This window comes from Sphaerodactylus townsendi, linkage group LG10 (assembly GCF_021028975.2).
Source record: "Sphaerodactylus townsendi isolate TG3544 linkage group LG10, MPM_Stown_v2.3, whole genome shotgun sequence".
NCBI lineage: Eukaryota > Metazoa > Chordata > Lepidosauria > Squamata > Sphaerodactylidae > Sphaerodactylus > Sphaerodactylus townsendi.
Genome location: NC_059434.1, coordinates 31,142,776 through 31,160,368, shown reverse-complemented (window position 1 = coordinate 31,160,368; position 17,593 = coordinate 31,142,776). Strand labels below are relative to the sequence as shown.

The 17,593-nt window shown below is 42.1% G+C and overlaps 1 protein-coding gene across 1 annotated transcript in view; it reads right to left on the bottom strand.

Annotated features, from left to right (window-relative positions):
* Nucleotides 1–1,804: 1,804 nt before the first annotated feature.
* The window catches only part of ENPP6 (ectonucleotide pyrophosphatase/phosphodiesterase 6), a 28,576-nt gene continuing 12,787 nt past the window's right edge, over nucleotides 1,805–17,593 (bottom strand). The window contains exons 3-8 of the mRNA XM_048509697.1: nucleotides 16,684–16,795; nucleotides 14,389–14,530; nucleotides 10,750–10,929; nucleotides 7,687–7,824; nucleotides 3,718–3,841; nucleotides 1,805–2,053 (exon numbers count right to left, since the gene is read on the bottom strand). Coding sequence (XP_048365654.1) covers nucleotides 1,848–2,053; nucleotides 3,718–3,841; nucleotides 7,687–7,824; nucleotides 10,750–10,929; nucleotides 14,389–14,530; nucleotides 16,684–16,795 — 902 coding nt within the window. The 3' untranslated portion in view covers nucleotides 1,805–1,847. The remainder of the gene's footprint in view (nucleotides 2,054–3,717; nucleotides 3,842–7,686; nucleotides 7,825–10,749; nucleotides 10,930–14,388; nucleotides 14,531–16,683; nucleotides 16,796–17,593) is intronic.

Here is a 17,593-nt window from a genome sequence, read left to right as displayed (position 1 = left end):
GTTTGATTTTTGTTAAGAATTCCAGTCAATACAAAAATACTGAAATAGTACATAAATAAGTCTCAGTTCTCCTGAAGAGGGTCAGTCTCAAGAACAGTGACTTCTCTGTTTCCTTTATGAATGCCTGAAGTTCACGCAGGGTACACTAGTGAGGTATCACGATGCATACATTTTCACAAAGCCCTTTTTAAACTGGGTACATCCTCAAAACTCTGCCCAACAATAACTGCAATGGGCCTAGACTCACTCAATAAAAGGCACTTCTTTTCTCTTCATGTAGAATAATGGTTCAGTTCAAAACTCTATTCTATGGGTGCAAACTGGGATAACTCAATTGCTATGAATAGAGTTTTTCATTCTTTATTTGCATAATATTTAAAAAGAACTAATATGCTTAAGGAGGTCTAGGTTCCAAGAGCATGTAAGACAGAGGAATAGAGACACTGAAATTTTTCTGTAAAAAGAATGAAAAACATTCCACCATTGTTTGTCTATCTGAATTTTCCCTGTTTATGTGTTAGTTTAAAAGTAGATTTTGTAATTCAGTAATTTAGTTATGATTTTTTAAAATGAACGTTTAGTGAAAGGGGTTAGGCGGGAATGATCCAAATAATTGAAAGAGCCTAACCTCCATTTGATCGATTTAAACATGGCTGCTGCATCTGCAGGGGTTTCCTTTATGTTTATCACTACCTTGAATGACTTCTGACGATACAGCATAGGCAGTAACAAATGGGAAAGACTGTTCTGAAAATGGCTCAGAAGAACTGGAAGAGCATACAGTGGTGGAATATCAGGGTATTCTCTACATCTTTGGTTTTATGGTAGATTCTGCCTTCACCCAAAAGAAGAATCCTTTCTGGCTATATGACACTGATTCAGCCAAGTGACTTCAGTTCAGCTCACTGATACAAAACAGTGGTTCCCTGTACCAGCTACTCAGTATGGTAGCAATCCAGTCACACAGCTGTGGTTTACGGCAGTGGCATGTATTTGTTGGGAGGGCTGGTGGAACCGAGAGAGTTTCACAGCTATTAAGCTAACTGAGAACAGCTTTTTAAACTTGACTAAATGGGATATAAATAGTCAGGAATCTGTTTTATTCTTCATGGTAAATGTTTTCTAAACTAATTCAAACCATACAGCCTGCAATATTTAACATGAGAACCAGCATAGTAAAAGAAACTGATTTGTGAAACTGATCTGGAGGCAGCTAGCAAGCTGGGATATGACGTGAAAACTGGAACCTAGATCCTAAAACATCTCAAGTTCTAGTAAAATCAATGGGATTTTCTCCTGTGTACACACCTCTACAGGTGAAGTGTAAAAGCTCTGAAAGAAAACGCCATGGAAGTCTATAGCCAATGGAACAGGAATAGTGATGCGGAGGGGAACTTGGGAAAGAGGGAGTGATTGCATAGCAACCAAATTGCATTCTGTCAAGATTATCTCTGTGGCAATGTATGTAAGGCCAGAAAGGCTGCTGGAGGAGGAAGGAGAAAGAATCCCTAGTTCTGTTGTAGATTTGGCATTGTGATTATGGCTTTTGAGCTTCAGCTAGATCCCTTGGAGACTTCTGGCAGAACAGAGGACAAGTAAAACTGAAAGTGGTTCTCCGTTTTTGCCGTCGTGATGCACAAGTACTTTCTCAAAAGGAGAAACACACTGAAGTTTTGCTTCTTACACACCAGGCAAAATGTGGAGACAGGCCTGTTGTTTTTAAAGAGATGAATGTGCGTAGTTTTCTCTAGACAGCATTCTATTAATGCTGCTATTCAAATGATGAAATAGGGGAAAAATTGGATACACTGGCTGACATTGTATTGGGACCAGAGTAGCAAGATGTGTTACACAAACAACCCAAACAGAATTAGTGCCAGTGCAGAGCTGCTCCACTCGAATGACGGTGCCAGACTGGCATTATTTTTTAACATACACTCCACTCTGGACCAGGATCCATTGTTTGGCAGTGGCTGTATTCCTGCCACTTTGCACATAACGTTATAAACATCCACTGATCTGATTGGTGCTGCTCTGAAGTTAGACTTGAAATCTATGGGGAAAATGACAATGATACATTTTAGACAGGAATATTCAAGAGCCGTGTCACATTCTAAATGGGTATCACATTTCTGGAATTTGACATTTTGCTTAATTTCTACAGGAGGTCAGGTACCTAATGATGCAAAATAACAAGAGAAATAAAAGCAAGATTTTGAATATTTATCTTGCATGGCACAATATGCTGTCCTGTGTGTGAAGCTGGTTTGAACATTCCATGACTACATGGAGCCCTGACCTTGCAGTAGGAGATACAAGTGGCCACACAAAACTCTTCTTTACTTTCACTGTCTCCAGCCCTGGATTAGCCATTAAGCAAAATAAGCATGTGGTTAGGGCATCAAGTAAAGAGGGCCCTATAGAGTTTTTATTCCTTACCTCTGCTAAGTATCGAAGGGTGTGATCTCAAGGCTATGATCTAATCTCTCAAGGATATGATCAAAGACTTTGCCATTAAAAATGCAAGAGAAAACTTTTTGTACTATAAATAAAATTATGAGTAAGCAACAAGAAACAATATTGTGCATCTTTGATTTCTGTAAGTTAAAATGCTATACATCTTCAAGACAAGAAAGCAATGGAATAATAAAGTGTTTTGTTTCATACAAATAATGATATTTATTCACAAGAACGTAAGAAAGAGCCTGCTGGATCAGACCAGAGTCCATCAAGTCCAGCACTCTGCTACTCACAGTGGCCCACCAGATGCCTTGGGGAGCTCACATGCAGGATGTGAAAGCAATGGCCTTCTGCTGCTGCTGCTGCTCCCAATCACCCGGTCTGCTAAGGCATTTGCAATCTCAGATCAAGGAGGATCAACATTGGTAGCCATAGATCGACTTCTCCTCCATAAATCTGTCTAAGCCCCTTTTAAAGCTATCCAGGTTAGTGGCCATCACCACCTCCTGTGGCAGCATATTCCAAACACCAATCACGCGTTGCATGAAGAAACTATATATTCATTAGTGTGTGTGTGTATTCATTAGAATACAGTATATAGTTTACTATTGTTTTTATTTTGAATTACATCTACAGTATATGAGGGTACATAGACTTATCAGCGCTTAGGACCTCTAAAGGTCTTAATCCAGCCCGGACTGCCTCCATTCTCCAGCAAGTCATGAGTGCATTATGTTAGCTATGCAACCTCATGTGGATCATAATGGAAGGTTTCTAGATATTATCAAAATGTTTGTCAGTCATTATGCTGGTAAAGCAAATTAAAGGTTATTTTACCAAGAAACTGAAACAAGGTATGGTAGTTAAAAGCACGTTAAGTCTACCTGCTTCTTTTATTCTAATAGATAATTCTAATTAATTACAATGCCCATATGGAATGAACGGAGCAGCAATTAATTACAATGCCCATATGGAATGAACGGAGCAGCAACGGAGCAAGGTTGGATCTTGCCCACTTCCCTGTTTGTGAAAAAGAAAGGAAGGGTCCTCTATGAGCACCCAAAGGGGCTATGAAGGTGGTTGTAGGTCCTGCCTGGATGAAAATCATGTGGAACAGCAGGGGCTGTAGTACTGAGGAAAACTAAATGGGATTAAATGAAAAAAAATAGCCAAATTCAACTCAAAAATTGCGTAGCTGTTAAAGTAGAGAAGGCAGCAAAGGTTTCAGGATGATCACTATTTTTCTAGTTGGCATACCTGGGCCATATGCTAGGAAGAATCCTCTCATATCCATGAGCTCATTGTCATAGCCATGCCATCCATTCTGCCAGGCGTCTCTTTTCCCTGTGCCGTTCTCCCAAAATGGAAGAGTTTCTCTGCTCTGTGTGGGAAAGAAATTTGGTTCAATGTGAATTACATGCCTCAAGCTGCAATATTCAACATAGCTATGTGGCAAGAACTTCTATTGCTTCCAAGAAAAAGTGATTGCTAGTAAGAATGGAATGAGTTTTCAAGAAGGAAAAGTGAAATGAATTAAATAATTTTGTAAACTTTAATTGCCGTCTGAAACTTAACTGAAAGGTTTCCACCTAATCAGTTTCATCCAAGAATCTCTAGAGAAACCACTTGCAGCTCAATCATCTTGCCAAGAAATGAAACATTAGAAACTGGACTACAGACATTAGTATCAGAGGCATTGGGCAGCCCATCCAAGATTGCAGGCAGCCAACCGTGGTGCCATGGCCATGCTGCTCCCAGAGGGGCTTCCTGGCAGCACGGGGAGGCTTTGTAAGTGTAAAAGACTCCCAGCCACCGAGAAGCCCCATTGGGTTTAACAGACTTATGCCACCAAGAAGAGTGGAATAGATCTATATTCCTGGCCGCTGGTATAACATGCTGAATGGCCAGGAGGGAGCTGACTAACATCAGCTCTTCCCCCAGCCATGCCCCCAGCCTGTCCCCACTTTGCCAGCAGTGGCACTGGGACACTGGTGCCGCATCCAGTGCAGCATCTCAGCAACGGGAAGGGCTGTAGCATCCTCCCACTGGTGATTTTGTCCCTCCACCAGGGCAAGTGCCCCAGGAAGGGCAAATCCACTGGTGTGGCCTCCGGCCACTCACAGAGATTACTAAGGTTGTCTCCACCCTGGGAATATCCCTGGCATGCCCACACCACACTGACAGAGATGGGGGCAGCACAGAAGAGCCAGTGTCATGATCTTCTGTCACAGGGCACCACAGGAGCCAGGTGCCAGAAGATTTGCCCTGCACCAGGATAAGTGCTCCAAGGAGGACAAATCTACTGGCGTAAGCCCATGCCACCTTCAGAGGGGAAAACCCCTCCCCCCCCCGATTGGACTGTCAGAGTTTCCTAAGGGCCAACATATATCTATTGGAAAATCCCTCATAGTGATTAAGAAACCATTTTAGATAGCTTCAGGGGTAGCCCATCTTAACATGTTCCCCAACTCTACAATTACAAGAAGCTACAAGTCTAAATATAATATGATCTATGACCAATGAATAAGTTATTGGACATTCCTCCAGTCTCAGATTGGCATCTTCTAAACCAGAACAGAAAATCCAAAATGTGTGTGTATCCTCCTCAGTTTGGTGGGCCTGAAATAACCTGAGACAAACCTGTAGCTGTTACAGTGATACTGGAATCCTAAGTGCCTCAACATGGCTGTTGAAATTCCCCAGCATTATGACCTGAGCAGAGGCATTCAGTAGTGTTGTGTAGTGGTTAAAAGTGGTGGACTCTGACTTGGAGAACTGGACTTGATTCCTCACCTACTGTCCAACATCCTAAACAGAACTCTTATATGGTGAACTGGATTTGTTTCCCTGCTCCTACACATGAAACCTGCTGGGTGATCTTGGGCTAGTCACAGTTCTTCAAACTCTCTCAGCCCCACCTACCTCACAAGGTGTCTGTTGTGAGGTGAGGAAGGGAAAGGAGTTTGTAATCTACCTTGAGTCTCACTACAGGAGAGAAAGGTTGTCATCATCATCATCATCATCATCATCATCATCATCATCATCATCATCATCAACAACTTTTGAGATCAGCTCAATCAGGAAGGCTGTTGGACAGTAGGTTGAGTAGGTTGACACCCAATCTGTCCCTATTGTCTGACATCAGACAAAAGCACTCAAAACTTGAAACACTGAGGGATAGAGTATCTACACAAGGAAGATTCACAGTAGGCCACAGCAACCCTATCTCTTCTAGTTAGTTGCCAGCTACCATGATTTTCTCTTTCTCTTTGCATGCAGGCTTGAGCAGGGGGAATTCCATTTCTTGCTTTTTGACACACAACTAGCTGAGCCAACAGCAACATCTAGAATTGTTGACAGGCTTAACTCGTGTTATGTCATGCTGGCTGTAGAAGGAGTTTGCAAATTAGGTAAGAATTGGCTGGCCCTGAGTTGCTACTGGAAAATGCAGTAGATGCTGCCTAGTATTGTACAGATCACTGACAGTTCTGCTCCCTGGAATGACATTAAACAAAACAGTGGCGCAAAGGGGCTCTGCAGTAGGAAGGGGGAGTCTATTTACTCATTTGCTTTCTCTGAGTGCATCAGCAAAAATACATTTAATTTGTCAGCTGGAATTGTTCAGTTAAGTAGTACATCTGCTGACTATTAGATACAAAGAGATGTATGGATACACAAGGGTTCTAAAGCCTTTTTTAAGGTTAAGAAATAACTATAGTACTGACAGTTTCTAGGCTTCGTTTCTAATCATAAATCAAACCAGAAGGGGAATAAACAAAAGCGATTCTTGTGGTTGTTTTTGTGTGACTAGCTGAAACTCACTGAAATTATAAACTGAGAAGGCATCGCTCTTTGGTTCGCCATTAGTCACTCATGTATCTGTCAGTATCGCTCTTTAGGAAAGAGAAATTGGAATATGCCATCAGCAGAGGCAGCAGCTGTACACTGAGTTATATAGCATCTGGATGTGGCAGAAATCATGAATCTCTTCACATTTAATGCAAGGAAATAATGATAAACAGCACAAGAGACATGCAAGTTGTGCGTGTGTGTGGGTAGCAGGACCCAAGGAGTCAGCATATTTTCAGAATTTGTGGAACTGTTCGGATGACCAGCTCTGATAATTGGACATAGAAATTCACGAGACTTTATAATGGCAGCCTCTATTGCTCCTAATAGTCTTAATGTCGACTAATTTATCAGTGACAGGAGCCTTAACCACAGTTGAGTCTGCTTTGAAACCTTAGTATTCCGCACAGTTGCTCTCCTGACATCACCCACAATCCTGAACAGAATTGCACTCTTCTAAGTTCATCGAAGGCAATGCTTTTAGAAGGGTGTATCTCTGCTAAAGATGAATACAAATTTACGTTGCAATTTACGTTGCAATACGTTGCAACTGCAAATTTACGTTGAATGCCACTTTTGTTATTTGATTGCCACAGCAAAATTAAATGTGATTGGTGACACATATACCAGTGTATTAATTCTATGCTCATTCCATCAGTGTTGCACTTCATTGGTATATTTCACATGTACATGCAAAGTACATTACATAGGCTGGTTATGAATAATTGTATATACCCCTGCCATCCTAAACAGAGTTCTTTATATATATGCATGTGCCATAATGTCACATCAATTTGTGGTAACTCCAGCAAGTACTTTTAAGGTGAGAAGCAAAGGTGATCTGCCATCGTCTGCCTCTGCAGTCTTCTGTGGTGCTCCCCCACCCAAGTAACAACCTTGCTTAGCTTCCAAGATCGAATCAGATCAAATCTTTCCTCCCCTAAGCAAAGCCGCATACTTCTAAAATGATTGACTTTAATGGAAGGGTGTGATTTTGTATAGAACAGCACTGTAAATTAATTAGCTATGAACTGCTTGTTTTCAAATATCTCAAAAGGCATATTTCATGTTTTCAGCACTTAATAAATTGGGGCTGCAGTCGCACAGGTATATGGTAGTTTCAAAGAGACATACATCCTTATGGTGATGCGCTTGCTGGTGAAAGGGACAAATACTAGCGAGGTCATCATTGCAATTTGAATCAGTCCATGTACTGTGACCCACAGGTTATCAGTCATGATTGCCAATCCATCAGGCACTCTAAAATGTTCCTGTTGCTTGCTTGTTTTTACTGCCAACCCAGCATTGCAAAAACTGAGGCCTCAATACATGCCTGTGTCCTGTCCAATAGATCACAAGTACATATAGGTGATTTACCTCCACTATGAACCATCCTTCTTCAGCCACAAGCGTCAAAGGTGAGACAAATTTCCCCTTTTTATAATAGAACCTGTCAGGAATATCTTCTTTCCTGTAAACTGTCATGTGTGGCACATGCTTCAACTGGTTATATACCTGCAGAGAAATTAATGTCATGATATTTGGGCACATATTTACAGTATGGCAGGGTGCATTATCACATTGAACGCAAGCGTCGTTTTAGGAGAGGTTGCCATTTTGAAGAAACATTCTTAATGTAGATGTCACTCATATGGGAAAACTCTTCGATAATTTTCTTACAGAGATTGGCCTCGGCATGGAATTCTTGCTCCATGTCCCCCCACCTTAAACCATAATGGATTTTATTTTGGCTTCCACCAATTTTCCAGATTTTTACCTATTCCATTGTACATTCCCCTCCAACCTGCTTTGGCAAGATTTTTCTTGAAAGATAATACTGAAAGTGGGTTTGAAGAAAGAGTGAATAATGTCAGATCCAGCACCACATTTTATACAATTCCTTCTGCCCCACATAGCATACTTTTTGCAGGTTTTATTATTATTATTGATAGTTGTGATATCTTTGTAGTGTTGAAACATTATAGTGACAAATCTACTAATGATATAAACAAATATGTTTTTAAACATGGCAAAAATACGACTGGCAGGCAGGAAAGGAAATTTCACTGCTATTGCAAATGTCATTTGTATTCACAGCAGCAGTAAGAGGGAAAGGGGGTATCGCCCCCATTCTTAAGCACCCCAACAGGGTGGCTTTCACAAATGGTGGGGCTTGTGTAATTTTCCATCACTAGTGCACCTGTAGATAATGTGCAGTCGCAACTGTTCTTGCACACAGCATGTTTCCCTACAATTCCCATGTCCTGATTCCCCAGCAGTGGCTACCACCCACCCCACCCACTGGGGCTTCTATATTTAAAAAAATTGGCACTGAAATATCATTAATATACTATTGTAAGAATAGGAACAACAAGTTCTGTGAATTCTCAGCTTTAGTTTCTTTAAAAGTGTCTAACCAACATCTGTCTGCCACAATCTGTCCTCGCAAGGTGCCCTCAGGTGTTTTTCCCGCCAAAAGAATTTAATGAGCAGGTACCAACTGTTTGTTGTTGTTGTTTTTACTGAAGAGACAGTGTTAGTGTGTTTTTTCCACATTATAATAAAATAATTTTAAAAAGGAAAAATATTCTGCTCAGTGTGGACAGGGGACTCAGTTAAGTTTTTAAAAACACACACACACACCTTTTCTTTGCTGACAGAGGCATAAGAGGCTTTTGGTACTTTCAAGGATAAACAAACAAAAAGAAGTTTTACTTACAGGAACAATAAAGATTTGGCAAGATGAATATACTTACAGGATAACTGAAGAAGGTAAGTTATGAAGATATTTTAAGTTCAGTTCAGGCTGCAGCTCAATGCTATGTTTGTTACAATATAGTTCTTTCAGCTCATCTCAGTTGATACAAATTACATTATATATATATACATATATGTTACATTATATATATATATGTTTTCAAACGAATAAACAGTTTTGCTTCTTTTCTTTAAGAAAACTTTTCTTTAAGAAAACTTTCTACTAATTTAGGCTGATTCCGCATGGGCCAAAAACAGTGGTGTGAAAACGGTGTGAAAACGGTATAAACCCTTTTACACCGTTTTAAACCCTTTTACACCATTTTCACACCATTTTCACACCGCTGTTTTTGGCCCATGCGGAATGAGCCTAACAGTCTGATTTGACTTTACACACGTTCAAAGACACGCCTGTCCTTCCCACAGGTGGATTTACAAAGGATTTTTCTTCCATTTCTGAGTCCTTTTCAGAAAATAAAAAAAAAATCCTCTCTTGTTCTCTATAGCTAGATCACCACTCTAATAAGTAGCCTAACTTATTTTTCAGAGTGGATATTTCCTTGAGAGAACATCAATTATCCAACCCCTGTATCAGCTTTTGTGTTTGTTTGTACCAGGAACTTAGTACAAATTTTATCTGATCCTCCAGTCCCTTTTCTACAGTCTATTAATTTAGAACTATCAGAAATTGAACCTGGGACCTTCTAAACCTGGAAGATGCTCTGCCACTGAGCCACAGCCTTCCAATAGGGTGTATGAAAATGTACTATGTACCCCTTCGACACACCAAGAGGACGTTCACGAATGAATTAGAGGCTATGATGGTCCCATCAACAGGCAGAACAGTCTCTCATGCTGGGTCAGACTGTCAAGTATTTTATAAGTATAAATTTTCTTTTTATGCTGAAAGCTGCTTTACAAAAATGACATGGAGAGTATAAGTATTTCAGTTAAGCCATCCTTGACTGTTATCTGGAAGACAATATGAATCCAGTGCAGATAATGGAGCATCAGTGGGCCTTTCCCCACTTTTCCCTCTACCACCGTCGCTGTGCGCTACTCACTGCGCGCGTCATTGATGGCACGCGTCCTGGCTTCCCCACGCCCCCGTGCTCTGCGCAGGGTCGTCAAAAGGCGCCGTTTTCTCCAGTGCCAGGAATGTCACGCGCTGAGGGGGGCGCGACAGCGGCAGCGTCGGGGCGGCTGCGTTGTTGCCGCCCCTGTAGTGGGGAGTGCCCCGGGACCCCACGCTACTTGGCCCAAGTAGCGCATAGCAGAAGTGCGGAAAGGCCCAGTGATCCCTTCTTACACGAAGACAGGCATTCAACAGTACAGTCCTATGCAGGTTGGCAACTTCTAAGTCCGCTGACTTCAATGGACTTAAAAAGGTGTAACTCTCCAGTGGACTTATAAAAGTGTAACTCTGCAATGTTTGTATCCTAAGGCTTCCAAAAGATCCTTAAAAGAAGGCCACTGTAGACTGTGACACAGTAGGATGTCCTTGAAATTAAAAGATGTGTTGTCACTATCAGTCACTGTTACAGCCTTCCCAATTTAAGCTTTGGTCATGTCAGCAGACAAGGTCAGCCCCCCAGTGGCTAGCTAGTGAGTATTACAATAAAGCAAAAAAGAAATGTCTGGCACAAAATTATTATGAAACAGAAAAGATGACCGTTTTCTTGCCTGAAACTCCTTGGCTTTGGCTGGCCACAGGCTTACAACTGGTCCTCGGTCCTTTACTTGTAGAACATCACTCATGTTGATGCAGTTTCTCAGCTCAATCACTTTTTCCATCCAGTAAATGTCAGTCATCCCATGATCCGAGAAAAGAATGACATTCAAGTCATTCTGCAGGCCCTTATCCTGTTAGGAAAGTCAACTCAGTGGATTATGCTTGAAAAGTACACAGTGCAGTTCCTCCTTTTTATGTTGGAAATCAGATTCACCCCACCTGCAATGCTATCACAATGAAAAAAATGTACAGTGGAGGCTCAACACACACCTTTTCAGTACTAAAGAGACTATTTTTTTACAGAATGAACATTCACACCTTGAATCATTTAAGCTGAAATAAATTAGATTGAACACATATGTTGCAATGGGCGTACAGCAGGGTTGCCAGCCAAGTGCAGTGACTTGGGAAGTGATGTTTATTTATTTATTTATTGTTTCAATTTCTATACCGCCCGATCCCCGAAGGGCTCCGTTGAATGTTGAATGTTGTCATGACATCACTTCTAGCTAAGTATCTGGAAGTGATCAGGGCTGCTAAGAACCACTATGTCCCCATACCCCTGATCCAAAACAAATATAATATCACTTGGCTTTCTGATACTGTCAATGGAATAATAATTGTTACCTGAAAATAAACTCCATGGAATTCAGTTGAGACATAACTCTCAAACAGTGCTAAACTGCAAAAAGACTTTATAAAATGTTCACAAATGTGAAATTTAAAAAATGCAGACTAACAGGATGCTAAATGGGGGAAGGAAAACTGGAGTGATGTGAGAAGTGGAGAGGAGGCAAGTCAGCTGAGTCTCCAGATGGTGTTTTCTTCCTGTACCTGAACCAGCGGCGTAGTGCCAATGGGTGCGATGCCCCGGGTGCACGCTGCGGCAGGGGCAGGGCTAGCACGTGGCCGGGGTGTGAAGGGATGTGAAGGGAGCATTCTGGGGCAGAGGCAGGCGGTGCCGCAGCAGGGGTGCAGGGCACACGCATGCCCTGGGCGCAGCTCCACCTCTCTCTGCCCCTGATGGCCACTCATGCAGTTTTCCACCTCCATGGATGTCTAATCCCCTTTTAAAGTCTTCTAAAACAGTGGATGCCACTTCATAGTAGTTTATTAAATAAATCAATTATGCAGCAAGCGATACAAACTGAAATCAAGACAATTAAGACCAGTCTGCTGCGAACTTGATAGTCACCCAAAAATTACTTATGATTGGACTTGATTCTGTATACTTGGTAGAGCCTGGACTTAAAAAGGCAAGCGTGGTGGTATGTCAATGTCTTCTTGGCGCTGAATACAAAATGACATGGTTGAACTAGCAAACCCAATTAGAGCCTTGAAGTCATAGCTAGCAAATGCTTCAGCTCCATACTCAGTAAATCTCACTTTTCCAAAATATTGATAGGACTTCTCTAGGGCACACTTTAATGCATTCCCATAGGGAGGTTTAAAAAATGGCTAATGGAAACACGCTTATGCCCGTGAACTAGTAACGAGATAGAAACGATTGCTCATATATTAAAGCACTGCCAATTTTATATAGATGTTAGGAAAAGTCTAATAGTACCCTTGTTGGTTTGACACTTTGGCCTTTCTTGTCCCCTTAATTGCCCAAACAATTTTTTAGTCAGTTTCTTGTTGGAGGATAAAGTCCCCAGCATTACATATGAAGTGGCAAAATTCCTTTGTATTGCCACAAGATTACATCGACCTACGGTTTCTTGCACTTAGATCTTTTAATTATTGCTGCTTTTTTATTCAGTATAACTAACGTTAGCATGTCCCCTTGAGAGGAAATGATTGTGTAATTCATATATCCAGAATTCTTTTTATTCTTTTTTTAATATACTGGTCAATGACCAAATAAACACATATGTTTATATATAAGATATTCAAATAAGGCAGTGTTTTCCAACCTTTTCAATGTCACGGTACTCTTGACCTCATTCTTCATATCTCACGGTACCCCTGCCATCCCCCATCCCCCCCAGTGCCCCTGCTTGCCACCCGCCCACCTTCCCCTCCCAGGGTGAAGGGAAGCACGGGGGGGGGGGAGTGGCTGCTGACCTTGCAGCAGGCCCTGCCCTCTGGGCCAGTTTCATGTCCTTGCCGGTGCCGGTGGGAGACATTGCAAAAGTGAGGGGGGGGCGGCGTTAGCATTGCTGCGGTACCCCTGGGACATGCTCACGACACCCCAGGGTACCATGGAACCCTGGTTGGGAATCGCTGAAATAAGGCATCCACATTTATAATCTCTAGTACAGATTAATAAAGATCGCAATGCATTTAAGGTCTGGGAGGGAGTCACCATTTCACTACTTTAATACATTCTTGGGAAATATTAACTTGACACAGATATTTATTTTTGTTCTACTAAAAGGTATGTTTCAACTTCTGAGGCAGGGTAGGGATGAGAAGGAAAAAGGATAGAAAAGGGAGGGAATAAACTCAGAAGAATTAGATGGGGTAGGGTGGGGGGAGAAAAAAAGAAAGCATACCAGGTTGGTTGATGAGCTTAGGAACAATTCACAATAGGAAAGTGCCTTGAGCACTTGATTCAGGTCTTATTTGCACAGGCACACTACTAATTTCATATTGGTGTTACGGTAGTTTATTTCATTGCAACGATATGTAATATCTACTGATAGAGAAGGTTTAAGCAGGGACGGAGTGAGGGGAAATCACGCCCGGGCCACACACATGCCCTGCGCATCCACTGCAGCATTTCCCACCCTGGAGTGCCACACCACGCCCCCTCGACAGGGCGGCCATGTCTCTGCCACTACTCCGCCCGGTGTGTCATGGGGGCCCCCTGCCCCGTGGGCACTACGCCACTGGGTTTAAGGAATGACTCACACAGGTTTAAAACAGAATAAGGAAAAATAGAATTAAAAGAAACTTAATTTTTTTAAATTAAAATTAAAACAAGGTATCTAAAATAAACATTTGCAAAAGAGTTCACAACCAGTTTTGACAGCGAAGTGAACCCGAAGACAGAGTTGTAGAAGCTTATGTGTAGAGCTGCCAGGTCCCCCTAGCTACTGGCAGGGGATTTGGAATGTAGGCAGAGTTGCCAGATCCTGGCTGGGAAACTCCTGGAGGCTTGAGGGTGGAGCCTTAGGAGGCAGGGACCTCAGTGGGGTACAGTGCCACACAGTTCACCCTCTAAAGAGTCCATTTTCTCCAGAGGGAATTGATCTCTGTCGTCTGGAGATGAGCTGTAATTCCATGGTCATAACTGGAGGCTGGTATCCCACTGATACACCTGTAAGAGCCTGGTCAAATCACAATTTCCACTAGACACCTAAAACTCAAGAGTAGATGCCAAGCAACTGTGTGCACAGAGTTCTGTAAATGAGACATCTCAACTGAGGAAGTGATGCCTCTGAAGTATTTCACTGTCTTATGTGGTGTGCTATAATGTGCCAAGTCAGATGTCTTTCTCAAGATGCTACCCAAGATATCTGGAGGAATCAGGTACAGAACCTGGGACTTAAGCAATTTAGGAGCTCTCATATCAAGTGTCTTCAGAAAGTGTATATCATGGTGGGAAGGGGGGGAGGACAGTGTAGTTTCTAAGTAGAACTGACCTTGATTGACTTAATCATATTGAGCAGTACATTGTCAACCACTTGTAAGGCATTCTTCCTCTGAACAGACAAAGGTCCATGATGATGACCTTCTACATCAAGCTTTTCATAATATACCGCTGCCATATCTGCTGTGCCTCTTCTGAAGTGGAAATACAACAGAACAGTCAGATAAGAAACAAATATGGTACAGTTTTAGAATGTTTTTGAGGTCTGGCATTCAGACTGAGGTTTTTTTTCCCCCCATGCTATCAGCTACCAAGTTTGCAAATGAAAGAAGTATAGATTGCTGATGACTCTGGCCAGGCCTGATTTACAAGAAGAGGAAGAGTTTGGATTTTAACCTGCCCCGCTCTCTTTCTCTCCTATGAGAAGAATCAAACGAGCTTACAAACTCCATTCCCTTCTACTCTCCACAACAGACACCTTGTGAGGTAGGTGGGGGCTGAGAGGAGTCAAACTGGGTTCTCCAGATTAGAGTCCACCTGCTCTTAACCACTGCACTATGCTGGCATGCACTTAAGAGGCACTAAACATCTCATAGCCTTTTTGATGGTCATCCCTTCTTGGCCTATGGAAAAGCTACTTGGAGCAAACACATACACTATGTTGCATCCCAGCATTTCAATTTTTTCCTGACAAAAAATGCTTGTACCTTTTGTTCTGGATTGAAGTTTCACGTTTCTTTTCCAGTTAAGACTACACCATTTCTCTGGTGGTTTCTGCATGGGCTGAAAGCCAAATCGATGCAGCAGCGCTCTGTGCCCACCCAAACGGTGTTTTCAAAACTCGTTCAGGGAGCGAGTTTTCCTGCAAACGCCAGCTTCCATCCACTGCCATGTGAACGGCAGCGGGGGGAAGCCGGCGTTTCCCCCTCCCCTCCCCTTCCCTCCCCTCCCTGGCCCCAAATGCCTCCTTACCTCCTGCTGGCAGCCATCGCTCTGTTGTCGCTCTGAGGAGGGAAGGAGACACGCCCCCTGGCCTCTGTAGCTGCAGCCGTTGCTCTGGCCATGGGGGTGTGTCCCCTGGCCTCTTCAGAGCAACAGCAGAGTGACGGCTGCCAGCAGGAGGTAAGGAGGCGTTTGGGGCCGGGGAGGGGAGGGGAATATGCAGCTGTGCGGAGCCTGCTCCAACAGCTGTGCATCCCATGGGGCTGTTTGTGTGAACAGCCCCAGAGCCTGCATCGGCATGATCATTGCCGATGCAGGCTCTCTCTCTTGGCTGTGCAGAAACAGCCTCTGTTAATGGAGCCTTTTAACTTGTATCTTTCCTTGGCAAATTTGCACCAGTATATCCACTGCATCATCACCAAAATAATTAAATTAATAATGCTGTCCTTGGTCAAAACTCTAAAGAACACTTTCTAATCCTTCCAAATAGTAACCTGAGCATTTATAAAGACAGCTAAAGGTGCTGTTACAAGTGTATATCTTCTTGGCCAAAGAAGCTGATCTCCAAGGCCAGGAAGATTTATACGGAGTATAAATAAAAGCGTATAAATCAGCTTCATGAATCAGTTGAGGGACAGCCAGCGTGGTGTAGTGGTTAAGAGCAGGTGGATTCTAATCTGGAGAACTGGGTTTGATTCCCCATTCCTCCACATGAGCAGTGGACACTTATCTCCTGAACCAAATTTGTTTCCCTATTCCTGCATTCCTGCTGGGTGACCTGGGGCTAGTTACAGTTTATTCAAAACTCTCTCAGCCCCACCTACCTCACAAGGTGTCTGTTGTGAGGAGAGGAAGGGAAAGGAGTTTGTAAGCCCCTTTGACTCTCCTTATAGGAGAGAAAGATGGGTATAAATTCCAACAACTCCTCCTCCTCTTCCTACACAATCCCAAGTGACAAATCTATTTTCCCCTACAATGTCCACTATGCATATCTATCTTCATTGGTCACAACGTCATGCAAGTAGAGTTCTATGTTTTTTTTAAACTGGTGGCCCATCTCTGCCTTCTTTTAGAAGAGTTTGCAAAGAAGAGCTGTCTGGAAGCCTTGCTGAAAGTTTTATTAATTTTGAACAGTCTGAAAGTTATTCTAGATTTTGTGGCATATTGTATTACTGTGGGTAGCAGCTTTGAGCTGCAAAGGAAAAGTGACATACCTCTAATATAATTATTGCCTTTATGTCTCATTTTTTTTCAGTTATACCACTGAAGTTGGTGAACATAGAGTTCCCAAGAGATCACTTGTCCAAGCACTGACATTACCTAAATCTGCTCTGTTTATGAGACTTTCCATTATTCACTGGGGCCAGAGTATGTCAAATAAAAGAATATATTTTGGTGATTTTACCTCAAAGATTCAATAGCATTATTGACAGCACTGGAGAAATTTACATCTGTTGGAACGCTATAGTATGGTAGGCAGTAGGTAGGTCTGACTCCAAGGATTTCAACTTCACACCCTAACAAGAAAAAAGTTGGTAGTTAGGGCATATTCTAAATTCTGGAGTTTCAGTGACTGAAATTAATCATGAAGACTTGAGACAGATTTTTGGAGGGATTCCCTGTCCTAGTTTGAGATATTCCCTCTGATTATGAAATTTATATCAAATCATTGTTGGAGCTGTATTCTACTAGAACCCTTGAACTTAGTCCCCAATGCAAATTACTGAATGTGAAACTTTGCAGCAAATGAAAACAAACCTATGCACCATGTAGATACACACAAACATCCAAATGTTGAAACTTTCATCTAACTTTCATATGAATTCCAGGCTTTTCCGAGAAAGTAGCTGTCAAGAAGAAAAATGCTGGTTTCTAGGATTAAAGGCATTTGATGAAATGTTATAAATCAATTTCTTTATTTGAGAAAATAGACTGATTTTTTAAAAAGTAAATTATCATAAATTGTATCATCATTAGAGGCACCAAAAAGTTATCACAATATTCCCTTTTCAAGAAACTGTATAGTATTTATTTTATTTTAAAGTATGTTTACCCAACTTTTCTCCTAGACTAGTAATGGTCTAGATGTCAAAAGCAGATATTTACCAAATCTACAGCTTGGATCATATGACATAATTCGCCTTGCAGTTTTCGCCCACTGTGGGGAGTTTGCTCTGCTGCTAATGCTTCCCAAGGATCCGTTACACATGCAGAAGTGTTAGTGGCAGGTGAAAGCCTCCACAGTGGCCAGAGGGGACCATGAGGACAGTAAATCATTGGAATTAAGGCGTTGACATTAGATGTAAAGCACCTGG